Source organism: Schistocerca gregaria, chromosome 7 (genome assembly GCF_023897955.1).
Source record: "Schistocerca gregaria isolate iqSchGreg1 chromosome 7, iqSchGreg1.2, whole genome shotgun sequence".
NCBI classification, from domain to species: Eukaryota; Metazoa; Arthropoda; class Insecta; order Orthoptera; family Acrididae; genus Schistocerca; species Schistocerca gregaria.
This window is the reverse complement of record NC_064926.1, coordinates 267,829,572-267,843,262: the sequence shown is the minus strand read 5'-3', so window position 1 is coordinate 267,843,262 and position 13,691 is coordinate 267,829,572. Positions and strand designations below refer to the sequence as shown.

At 41.5% G+C, this 13,691-nt stretch overlaps 1 protein-coding gene across 1 annotated transcript in view; it reads left to right on the top strand.

Annotated features, from left to right (window-relative positions):
• The window catches only part of LOC126282368 (uncharacterized), a 67,169-nt gene that overhangs the window by 43,032 nt on the left and 10,446 nt on the right, over nucleotides 1-13,691 (top strand). The window contains exon 3 of the mRNA XM_049982027.1: nucleotides 4,787-5,028. Within this exon, the coding sequence (XP_049837984.1) occupies nucleotides 4,787-5,028 (242 nt within the window). The remainder of the gene's footprint in view (nucleotides 1-4,786; nucleotides 5,029-13,691) is intronic.

Genomic DNA, 13,691 nt, shown 5'->3' with positions numbered 1-13,691 from the left:
GTGTGGTGGGTGTGGTAGTCACTCTTATCTGTAGTACCTATCACATCAACACAGCTTAACGAGGGCCTATTAGAGGCGGCTAAGTGGCAACAACATTGTTGAGCACTGCCACATATGTCACAGGTAAGGATGTCTGCAGCGGAGGCGGAAGCAAGTCCGTTGATGGATGTTGTACTATCCTCCTCCGCCGACATTTGGACTGGAAGTGACTTTCTTTGCCATCTCCTGAGCAGGGCTTTGGCTGGCAGTAGTAAATAATGAAGGCTCTGCGCCCTCGAATATATAAATAGGATGGAACACATTTATTTAAAGTAATGAGGACCCGACACACTCCATTAAGTATAGGATATATGCTCAGTGTTCATGTCCATGCACTGTTACGTATGGGCGAAGCGCTGTCACTGCCTGGTCCGCAGACAGTATGAAAGGAAGTTCGAAGGTATGGATCGTCGTCATTCCCAGTTGATCTCCACAGCACACACATTACAATCTGAGTAGCAGAATGAGAACCCATTTTGAGTCTCTCGAAGAATCCTGTTACAGACTGCCTCGTTGAGAAGCTAAATGCACACTATACTGCTGACAGTGGAAAGGAGTATACTAAGAAGTTCTTCGCTTAGGAGAAGTAGTTCTACTTCCAAGGCTTTTTGGTCTAGCCAGTTCACTCCTGAAACTGAATTACTGCGCCTGTTTTCTGTAATAGTTGGCCAATCTGATCGATGAATCACTAGGATGTACGATATGACCAAAGAGAGTAGAAACACACTGGACATATATTCTGCGACATGGACGTAAACAGTACATCTGCAATGCATGGCTTCTCGAGTCAAACTGGCCGGCTCAGCTATCTGGACAGGCTTCCCTTAAGACACAAATTCTCAACTTGTCGCACGCTACACCATCCTTCACCCTTACTGCTAACAGATTTACCTGATACCCACAAGAGTTTGGACATAAGTGTCCATCCGCAAAGAAGATATCATTACCATTAAGGCGTATGTAATTGTATGTGTGGTTTGTAACACGTCATGTCCAAAGTTCCACATCACAGGATATCCCAGGAGCGAATTTGAAGATGGCCAGATCATAGGAGGCCAGCTTTATTTCTTGTTCGTCAAATGTCATGGCATTCCCAGAAAGAATGTCACTAATTTTGCACGTTGTAAATTATCCACGATTTGGATGGAGAACATTTTTCAATGTGTTGTGAACTTAGTCGGTCACATGACCGCGAGCTCAACCCATTTAACTTTGCACGTGTTGCGCAGTATCCAGGGTGCCACATAGTACCAGCACAATCCAGTCGTGTGATGGTTTCTGATACAATTGGAAAGGTTTCGTTGATGTATACCAAGTTTCTACACAAGGTATCTACAAAGACCTCTTTCACAGTTTTCATATCATTTGATTCGTCGCTATTAAGATCAGAAAAGACAGTTTATATTTTGGTGTAATGGGTGCAATAACACTCAGCAGCTCTTGTCGAAGAGTCTCGCTATCTAAGAATAGGCTGAGGGAGTAGAGGCAGTGAAGATGCTTGTTCTTTGAATTTCTGCACCCATAGTGGAGATTTCATATAGTTTTTCTTCCCGTAGGAAATTTATTTCTTCACGTCAGGGCAACTTGATAGCACCTCTTCTGAAACACTGTGTAATACAGATGCAAGGCAAGAAGCATACACAACACGTGGGTAGAGAATCTGAACCCCCCCCCCCCTCCTACTTCTTCCCCCCCCCCCCCCCCAATTGGCTGCTTTATCCATGTGTGAAGCACCTTCTTTTACCAGCGTCAATAATTTGTCTCTGTTCACACTATCTGACCACAGTGGCTTCATAGAATTGTCAAATAAAGTAGCAGTTGTCGAATTGGTTACTGTCTCGAGGCAAAAAATTTCTCCAGCCCCGTCCACTTTTAAAACAGCAACAAGATTATGGATATAACACTCAGCCGTAGCGATGATTTCATCTACGGACACTCAGACCTTTAGTCAGCAGCATCAATTTGTTTGTTGATGAGCACCTACTCGTAGGTCACAGACAAATAGTTCTTCTTAATGCATATTAACCTGGAACTGGAAGTGTTGTTTACTTCTCTATGAACTGTCTTCAGAGTCTCCAATGATATACTTTGAACATCGTAGCCTCACGAAAGTCCCTGAAGAATGATTGCACTGTTGAAGGTGGACCAGTATGGTCAATAAAAGCATCTGTCTGCTTTCGCCCTAATTTAAATAAAACTGACTTGTCTATAAAATTCGAGCCCTAATCATCAGTTAGTAGATGCTGCTTGATGTAGCATCCTTGAAGAAATATTTTTCTCTTTTCCTCGCCGAAGCGATGACATTACCGAAACTAGGGGAGATATTTCAAGGCATCTGTCTAATGTCTCCTGGGTTGTACTCATTTCCTGACCGGTTTGCTTATCTGACCTGTGGAGCCACATGCATGGCCAAACAAGCTAATGGTGGCAATGTAACCCAGCCAGCTTCTCTACTCGTGCGTTCTTGGATTACATTGAGGTGACAAAAGTCATGGGACACTTCCTGATATCGTGTCGGATCTCCTTCTGCCAGGAGTAGTGCCGCAACCTGGTGTGGCATGGACTCAACAAGTCGTTGGAAGCTCCCCGGAGAAATATTGAGCCACGCTGCCTTTATAGCTGTCTCTAATTGCGAAAATCTTGCCGGTGCAGGATTTTGTGAACGAACTGAGCTGTCGATTGTGATCTGTAACTTTTCGACGAGTTTAATGTCGGGCGATTTGGGTGGCCAAATCATTCGCTCGAATTATTCTGAATGTTCTTCAAATCAGTCGTGAACTATTGTGCCACAGTAACGTAGCGCACTCTCATCCGAAAAACTTGCACCGTTATTTGGGAACATGAAGTCCATGAATGGCTGCAAATGATCTTCAAGTAGTTGAATAAGACCAGTGACCATTTCCAGTCAATGATCCGTAAGTCTTTGATTGTTGGAGGCCATGTTTTGAAAAATGTGGAGAGACAGCGGCAAGATGAAATCTTCTCCCCAGTTTCTCTCCTTTCTGGTAGGGTACTGCGTTACCAAGAATGGGAAAGAGAATAGGAGCCATGCACTCCTGGATGTTCAGAATCGCAATGAATACTGATATTAAGCAGTATTTACTCGTATTTAATTTTAGGTCTTCGCTCTGCGCATTCCTGATGCAATGCGTGCGTCTAACTGTTAATGTTCGCAGACTAGGCAGCGAAATTCAGAAAGAAATCACCGATATGGAAATGGCAGTTGAAGTAAGACAGTGCAGATCAAATGTTACTGATGTACAAGACGAACAACTGATGTCTACGGATTTCCTGAGGAAGCTGTCTAGGACTACTGTTTTATTTCACAGAAAACAAACTACTTTTTCTTTCTCCAGTATCTGACCGAACATTTAAACAGACAATTTAGGAAAAATATATAGGCCCATTTGTGAAAATATCAACACTGATAATATGATATGATTCGTGGAAGTCTTTTATACTTTATGTTTATGCTCTTCAGTATGTACGTGTATATTTGGCGACTTGTTATTGGTCTATGATCACACCTGTGCGTTGTTTCTAATACTGACTGCCAGTCCGAAATCTATGTCCAACCCATGGTAAGGTCCAGTTGATATTTTTTTATGCCTTACGACTATTTCCAGTTATAACTTCTTCGCTTGTGACTTACGGAAGAACCGTAGACGTAGACTCGCCCTCTCATTCGTTTCCCACAACCGATATTCTCCAGTAAGCCAATCTTCCAATCAGTTTACCAAAATGGCTTTTGAGTCTTCTACTGCAATCAAAATTTCATTAGCCTTCATATCTATTTTGTTAATACCTCTATTCACAGCAAAAATTCTGTATTTAATTGCTATCAGAATGTGATGTCGGCATGTAAATATAAACATAGTTCCTTGGTTTTAGCTTCATATCAGCCCTCCGGATAATAATTCGGTCATTGTGTTGCTCACAGTGACTAACTTTGCTATAAACACTTTCATCTGTAACGATGCCAACAACTGTTCATCACGCACTGATGGTATTGTTTTTAACTTATAGATATTTAAAGTAAAAGTTTTCTCTACTCTCTCGATTCCACTTCCCTACCAAGTCTTTGAGGTCACCTATGTCACTTCTTAGGTTCTCTAGTTTTCCTACAACGTTGAGATATTTTGCTATCCACACTACGATTTGTAGGACGTTTCTTTTATTCCATGTCCCCCAGCTAATCTCCCATTCTTAATTTCACATTGAACGTGTATAAAAAAGATTAGCGTTTCCTTAAAACAAAACGAGGGCATTATTTACCAAAGAGATCTATTCGTAGTATGATAAACTTTTACGCTGAGTGATGCGGGCTTTCCGAACATTGCTCAAAATCCCTTCCGATTTGCTACAGCCTATTCGCCTCTACAGTCGAGGAAGTGGAAGTGCTTTGTGTGTGATCTACGAAGCGGAATAACGTTGACGACGATGGGTACGGCCCCTGCCGGCGATAGAATCGACTTCATTCCCCTCCTCATCCCTCCGTAACTGTAATTTAATAACGACTTCGGAGGACAGAAAACTCCCCTCTCCTTCCACTAAAAAGTCCCCCTATTTCCGCGTATACACAGACTGTCGACGATTTGTCGGGTTGTCATTCCGCAGGGAAGGCAAATAAAAATGAGAAAACCCGAAATGTTCCATTATTTAGAATTATGGAGGTGGTCCGGCCACAGAAACGAGTATAATCCCCGTCCGCCCCCGCTCTCTCTCTGTTGCTATGAATTATACATAGGCTCTGGCGATGCCCTCGCGTGCAACGTGGCGGACCTGGAGCGTAACGGCAGAGGAGGGTCTGCGTTCCTCAGCCGCTCCACAAGTCCACCCACCAAACAACAGCCCCCGCGGCTGGCTGCCATCCGTCATCAGATGATGGCTATTAAGAAGCTGGAAACTTCGGCCATCGTTTTCTACAGCTTAATTCATGATGGCTCCAATCCCAGTTACTCCATAAAACGACAGACAGCACCTTCTTTGGTAACGATATCCCGACGGATATTTTCTTGCGTCTCTCAGGAGCAAAGAATGATACAACCCCATCTGTAAGCCTGATTCCTCCTAATTTATGTATTTATTTATTTATTCATTTATTTTACCTGGAAATATTAGGGCCTTCAGGCTCTCTCTTACACCTAACCAGGCACACTCAGATTGAACGAATTTCAGTTTGTACAGAACATTATGGACATATAACGTGTTATGCAGTATTAATGTTAAAAAATAGAAATTATAACAGTAGTACAATGATAATTATAACAATCAAAAAATAATTATAACAATCAAGAATAATAATAGTAATGACTATGTATATTAAAGTAGACATATTTTTCGTTTATGAATGTCAGTCCTATTGGTAGTTGGGAATTTTCTCGTTATGTTCTTGCAGCTTGTGAGCTATTCTCATCGAGCAGAGACGTAAGACGATAGAATGGGGTGAAAGAGATACAGAAGATATAGAGGAAGAGAAATAGAATGGTAAAATTCGAAGCTATGATGGAGAGGAGATAGAAAGAGATGAGAAGAGCACAACAATGGTGGCTATACCGTCCCTAATATGTAAGTTTTGAGTTCCCTCTTGAATGTTGAGTGGTTCTGGATAAGACGCAGGCCACAGGGGAGCGCGTTCCATAGTCGTGTGGCTGAGATGGAGAATGACACGGAGAAAGATTTTGTGTTATGTAAAGGTAGAGCCAAGATGCTAGACGTATCCGATCTGGTACTGCGGTTGTGGAATGATGATAGGTGTTTAATGTGAGAAGATAACTATTGGGGGCACCAGTGGCTAAGAATTCGATGAAGTAAGCACATCGTGTGGAGATCGCGTGCTTTATGTGGGCGTATCCAACCTAGCTGGGAGTATGAAGGACAGATATGATCATACAACCGTATATTGCACACGTATCTAACGCAAGCATTCATCACTAGCTCGAGGCATCTAGAATTTTCACTATTTGTGCCGTGTTGAACTAAATCACAGTAGCAAAGATTAGGCGAGACTACCTGTCTGCTGCTTAAAGCATTCTACTTGCTTGACAAATGCCGCTGAGTATGCTTGTGGTGTAAAGCTACGGTACTTGATACTCAGCAGTATACCAGGTCTTAGAGTCTAAGTGCTTATATTCCTTTTGATGACTAAGGACAGTGTATTGAGCAACGTTACATCGCTATTTGCTTCATTTGCAGACTAATGTTGTTGTTGCGGTCTTCACTCCTGAGACTGGTTTGATGCAGCTCTCCATGCCACTATATCCTGTGCAAGCCTCTTCATCTCACAGTACCTACTGCAACCTACATCCTTTTGAATCTGCTTAGTGTATTCATCTCTTGGTCTCCCTCTACGATTTTTACCCTCCACGCTGCCCTCCAATACTAAATTGGTGATCCCTTGATTTCTCAGAACATGTCCTACCAACCGATCTCTTCTTCTGGTCAAGATGTGCCACAAACTTCTCATCTCCCCAATCCTATTCAGTATCTCCTCATTAGTTATGTGATCTACCCATCTAATCTTCAGCATTCTTCTGTAGCATCACATTTCGAAAGCTTCTATTCTCTTCTTGTCCAAACTATTTATCGTCCATGTTTCACTTCCATACATGTCTACACTCCATACGAATACTTTCAGAAATGACTTCCTGACACTTAAATCTATACTCGATGTTAACAAATTTCTCTTCTTCAGAAACGCTTTCCTTGCCATTGCCAGTCTACATATTATATCCTCTCTCCTTAGACCATCATTAGTTATTTTGCTCCCCAAACAGCAAAACTGCTTTACTACTTTAAGTGTCTCATTTCCTAATCTAATTCCCTCAGCATCACCCGAATTAATTCGACTACATTCCATTACCCTCCTTTTGCTTTTGTTGATGTTCATCTTATATCCTCCTTTCAAGACGCTATCCATTCCATTCAACTGCTCTTCGAAGTCCTTTGCTGTCTCTGACTGAATTACAATGTCATCGGCGAACCTCAAAGTTTTTATTTCTTCTCCATGGATTTTAATACCTACTCCAAATTTTTCTTTTGTTTCCTTTACTGCTTGCTCAATATACAGATTGAATAACATCGGGGGGAGGCTACAACCCTGTCTCACTCCTTTCCCAAACTCTGCTTCCCTTTCATGCCCCTCGACTCATATGACTGCCATCTGGTTTCTGTACATATTGTAAATAGCCTTTCGCTCCCTATATTATACCCTGACACCTACAGAATTTGATAGAGACTATTCCAGTCAACATTATCAAAAGCTTTCTCTCAGTCTACAAATGCTAGAAACGTAGGTTTTCCTTTCCTTAATCTTTCTTCTAAGATAAGTCGTAAGGTCAGTATTGCCTCACGTGTTGCAGTATTTCTACGGAATCCAAACTGATCTTCCCCGAGGTCGGCTTCTACTAGTTTTTCCATTCGTCTGTAAAGAATTCGTATTAGTATTTTGCAGCTGTGGCTTATTAAACTGATTGTTCGGTAATTTTCACATCTGCCAACAACTGCTTTCTTTGGGATTGGGATTATTATATTCTTCTTGAAGTCTGGGGTTATTTCGCCTGTTTCATACATCTTGCTCACCAGATGGTAGAGTTTTGTCAGGACTGGCTCTCCCAAGGCCGTTAGTAGTTCTAATGGAATGTTGTCTACTCCGGGGGCCTTGTTTCGACTCAGGTCTTTCAGTGCTCTGTCAAACTCTTCACACAGTATCGTATCTCCCATTTCATCTTCATCTACATCCTCTTCCATTTCCATAATATTGTCCTCAAGTACATCGCCCTTGTACAGACCCTCTATATACTCCTTCCACCTTTCTGCTTTCCCGTCTTTGCTTAGAACTGAGTTTCCATCTGAGCTCTTGATATTCATACAAGTGGCTCTCTTTTCTCCAAAGCTCTCTTTAATTTTCCTGTAGGTATTATCAATCTTACCCCTAGTGAGATTAGCCTCTACATCCTTACATTTGTCGTCTAGCTATCCCTTCTTAGCCATTTTGCACTTCCTGTCGATCTCATTTTTGAGACGCTTGTGTTCCTTTTTGCCTGCTTCATTTACTGCTTTTTTATATTTTCTCCTTTCATCAATTAAATTCAATATTTCTTCTGTTACCCAAGGATTTCTACTAGCCCTCGTCTTTTTACCTACTTCATCCTCTGCTGCCTTCACTACTTCATCCCTCAAAGCTACCCATTCTTCTTATACTGTATTTTTTTCCCCATATTACTGTCAATTGTTCCGTTATGTTCACCCTGAAACTCTGTACAACCACTTGTTTTTTCAGTTTATCCAGGTCCCATGTCCTTAAATTCCCACCATTTTGCAGTTTCTTCAGTTTTAATCTACAGGTCATAACCAATAGATTGTGGTCAGAGTCCACATCTGCCCCTGGAAATGTCTTACAATTTAAAACCGGGTTCCTAAATCTCTGTCTTACCATTACATAATCTATCTGATACCTTTTAGTATCTCCAGGCTCCTTCCATGTATACAGCCTTCTTTTATAATTCTTGAACCAAGTGCTACCTATGATTAAGCTATGCTCTGTGCTAAATTCTATCGGTCGGCTTCCTCTTTCATTTCTTTGCCGCAGTCCATATTCACCTACTACGTTTCCTTCTCTCCCTTCTCCTACTACCGAATTCCTGTCACCTATGACTATTAAATTTTCATCTCCCTTCACTATCTGAATAATTTCTTTTATTTGATCATACATTTCTTCAATTTCTTCCTCATATGCAGAGCTAGTTGGCATATTAACCTGTACTACTGTAGTAGATGTGGGCTTCGTATCTATCTTGGCCACAATAATGCGTTCACTATGCTGTTTGTAGTAGCTTACCCGCATTCCTATTTTCCTATTCAGTATTAAACCTACTCCTGCATTACCCATATTTGATTTTGTTATTATAACCCTTTAGTCACCTGACCAGAAGTCTTGTTCCTCCTGCCACCGAACTTCACTAATTCCCACTATATCTAACTTTAACCTATCCATTTCCCTTTTTAAATTTTCTAACCTACCTGCCCGATTAAGTGATCTGACATTCCACGCTCCGATCCGTAGAATCCCAGTTTTCTTTCTCCTGACAACGGCATCCTCTTGAGTAGTCCCCGCCCGGAGATCCGGATGGGGGACTATTTTACCTCCGGAATATTCTACCCAAGAGGACGCCATCATCATTTAATCATACAGTAAAGCTGCATGCCATCGGGAAAAATTACGGCCGTAGTTTCCCCTTGCTTTCAGCCGTTCGCAGTACCAGCACACGAAGGCCGTTTTGGTTAGTGTTACAAGACTAGGTCAGTCAATCATCCAGACTGTTGCCCTTGCAACTACTGAAAAGGCTGCTGCCCCTCTTCAGGAACCACACGTTTGTCTGGCCTCTCAACAGATACTCCTCTGTTGTGGTTGCTCCTAAGGTACGGCTATCTGTATATCTGAGGCACGCAAGCCTCCCCACCAACGGCAAGGTCCATGGTTCATGGAGGGGAGGTACACACTAATAATTATAGCTAATACGAGTAATGTGTTTATATGGTGATTATACGTACATCGAAGTACGCGTAGTACAAGAAATGCATTAACATTTATTTTCCAGTGGGCAACAGTTCAGGTACTGAAAAGCGTATCTATACTGACACGTGTAGTCCACTTCGTGGCAGAGTTTCGACCGCACAGAAAAATAGGGTAGTAACCTAAGTAATGTGTTTACGGGAAGACTATCTGAAGCAGAGAAAAAGCAAGAGGCTGAAATGCGTACATATTAAGGTACCCGTTACCAAAATATCTGTACCTGTTCCCTCAAAACCCTGTGTATAAATCTCAAATGATGAATAGATGATTAGATTAGAGGAATTCTCTCGGATGCTGAACACCTGGCAGTTTGTGTTTGGGATTTCAATTCGCACTACACACGATGGGGTACACGGAGGATGGAGAAAGACTGACCACTAGGACAGACTGTCATGAATTTCTTTATGACCCAAAAGAGGAGGCAACTTCCGATTTAAAAGTTAAAAGTATGGAATATTAAGTCGATTAACAATTTATACAGTAGAAGAAGAATGGGTAGCTCTGAGGGATGAAGTAGTGAAGGCAGCAGAGGATAAAGTAGGTAAAAAGACGAGGGCTGCTAGAAATCCTTGGGTAACAAAAGAAATATTGAATTTAATTGATGAAAGGAGAAAATATAAAAATGCAGTAAATGAAGCAGCCAAAAAGGAATACAAACGTCCCAAAAATGAGATCGACAGGAAGTGCAAAATGGCTAAGCAGGGATGGCTAGAGGTCAAATGTAAGGATGTAGAAGCTTATCACACTAGGGGTAAGATAGATACTGCCTACAGGAAAATTAAAGAGACCTTTGGAGAGAAGAGAACCACGTGTATGAATATCAAGAGCTCAGATGGCAACCCAGTTCTTAGCAAAGAAGAGAAGGCAGAAAGGTGGAAGGAGTATATAGAACGTTTATGCAAGGGCGATGTACTTGAGGACAATATTATGGAAATGGAAGAGGATGTAGACGAAGACGAAATGGGAGATACGATACTGCGTGAAGAGTTTGACAGAGCACTGAAAGACCTGAGTCGAAACATTGCCCCCGGAGTAGTCAACATTCCATTAGAACTACTGACGGCCTTGGGAGAGCCAGTCATGACAAAGCTCTACCAGCTGGTGAGCAATATGTATGAGACAGGCGAATTACCCTCAGACTTCAAGAAGAATATAATAATTCCAAACCCAAAGAAAGCAGGTGCTGACAGACGTGAAAATTACCGAACTATCAGTTTAATAAGTCACAGCTGCAAAATACTAACGCGAAATCTTTACAGACGAATGGAAAAACTGGTATATGCGGACCTCGGGGCGGATCAGTTTGGATTCCGTCGAAATGTTGGAACACGTGAGGCAATGCTGACCTTACGACTTATCTTAGAAGAAGGATTAAGAAAAGGCAAACCTACGTTTCTAGCATTTGTAGACTTAGAGATGGCTTTTGACAATGTTGACTGGAATACTCTCTTTCAAATTCTAAAGGTGGCAGGGGTAAAATGCAGGGAGCGAAAGGCTATTTACAATTTGTACAGAAACCAGATGGCAGTCATATGAGTCGAGGGGCATGAAAGGGAAGCAGAGTTTGGGAAAGGAGTGAGACAGGGTTGTAGCCTCCCCCCGATGTTATTCAATCTGTATATTGAGCAAGCAGTAAAGGAAACAAAAGAAAAATTTGGAGTAGGTATTAAAATTCATGGAAAAGAAGTAAAAACTTTGAGGTTCGCCGATGACATTGTAATTCTGTCAGATACGGCAAAGGACTTGGAAGAGCAGTTGAACGGAATGGAGAGTGTCTTGAAAGGAGGATATAAGATGAACATCAACAAAACCAAAACGAGGATAATGAAATGCAGTCAAATTAAATCGGGTGATGCTGAGGGAATTAGATTATTAAATGAGACACTTACAGTAGTAAAGGAGTTTTGCTATTTAGGAAGTAAAATAACTGATGATGGTCGAAGTAGAGAGGATATAATATGTAGACTGGCAATGGCAAGGAAAGCGTTTCTGAAGAAGAGAAATGTGTTAACATCGAATATAGATTTATGTATCAGGAAGTCGTTTCTGAAAGTATTTGTTTGGAGTGTAGCCATGTATGGAAGTGAAACGTGGACGATAACTTGTCTGGACAAGAAGAGAATAGAAGCTTTCGAAATGTGGTGCTATAGAATAATACTGAAGATAAGGTGGATAGATCACATAACTAATGAGGAGGTATTGAATAGGATTGGGGAGAAGAGAAGTTTGTGGCACAACTTGACTAGAAGAAGGGATCGGTTGGTAGGACATGTTTTAAGGCAACAACGGATCACAAATTTAGCATTTGAGGCCAGCGTGGAGGGTAAAAATCGTAGAGGGAGACCGAGAGATGAGTACACTAAGCAGATTCAGAAGGATGTAGGTTGCAGTAGGTACTGGGAGATGAAGCAGCTTACACAGGATAGAGTAGCATGGAGAGCTGCATCAAACCAGTCTCAGGACTGAAGACAACAACAACAACAACAACAATTTATGCTTCACTATACGTGAAAGAAATGGTAGTAGCTTTCAGACGTCAAGAAGGGTACTAGAGGGCTTTTCTAAAAGCTGATACTTGCCAGTGACAATCTACGTTAGCCTAACTCTGCAAATTATAGACATCACAAAACTAAATAGATTACCGGGCTACTAATGACAGCAGCAGTACAAGAATCCTTCCCTTGTGGACGAAGGAAAGCGTGCATCCCATGCTGGTCAATAGAATGAGAGAATCTATGTGCTTACTTTTCAGGAACTGATGCAAGTGAAATTGCTAAGCGAATAATCAAGCTCTTCAATCAAGAATGACGAAGAATGTGTCAGGAGACAGTGACATCTTTTAACACTTTCGTGTCTTAAGGGATAGAATTTACTAGGAATCTCTGATAATTAAACTGTATGAAAACTTGACTACCTGTTTCTCGCCAAACCATGTTGCTTCCACACTTGAGAACACATCATAAATAAAAATTAGCAGTTCAGGCATGAAGAAATGAGTAGAAAGATGAATAGTTGTTAAGAAAATTTCTGGAAAACAGAAAGTGAACTTAGTATTGATGTTGGCGAAATAGATGCTGCTCTGAAACAAGTGAAAAACCATAAGGCATATGTGGTTTGTTTACTACCGGAATATTTAAAAGCATTAGGAGACAAAGATCAAAATACGGTTGGCTATATTATTTGTGGAAATACTTGACTCCATAAAACTATCAAACATATGGAAGGAGGCCAACGTGACTGCAATATTTAAACTGTGAAAACCAGCAGACGGTCCGACGAACTGTTGGCCAATTTCTCTTCTGGATAAGAATGACAAATTATATGATGTGGAAGACGATTTAGCAACTGCCACAAAATCAGTCGTTTGAACAGTTAGGAGCGACCCTGAATAGTGATCTACACTCTCTTCGTGAGTTTTATACCAAATGACACTTGAAAGGAAATCCTTCCAAATCAGTAATTCTCACTATGGAACCGCGGCGGCTCCAGTTTATTTTATGTCCTTATTTCCTTCTTCCATTGGCGCCTCGGCAGACTGCGCTATTTTACTTGCAGTTTTCGTAGATGATCACTGGCTCAGAGTGTTTGTGTGGTGAGAACGAGCTGGAGAGGCGTAGCGTAAAAGTATCACACGTGACTTTTTCCCGCACATTGGTTCTTTCGGCGGTCATTTCTGTTTGTGCCCAGATTGACTTGTCATTTCAAAGGGTAGTGGCAATCACATTATGGTATCAACGGTGTCCTTCTCCGGCTTTCAGAGGATTTGTAGTTCAATGTTTATCCATGTTGTGCTGACTTGAACGCTTGCGGTCTTGCCCTCACCGTTTTCCCTCTATGCAGGGACCATTCCTGGAAAATTTGCAGTCAGTATTGCTCGCTCTCTCAAATTGGTCCTCTGCTGTTGGTGCCTTATGGATCACTGGAACATTTAAATTTATTGTGATTAATCGTGGCAGCAACAGTGTTGTATCTTTGCGTTAATTTAATTGGTGGGAATTTTTGGTGTAAGTCAGTGACTAAACCTTCGTTGGCGGTAAAGTGTGCCACTGAGACCTTTACTTGCTGTGATTACCAAGGC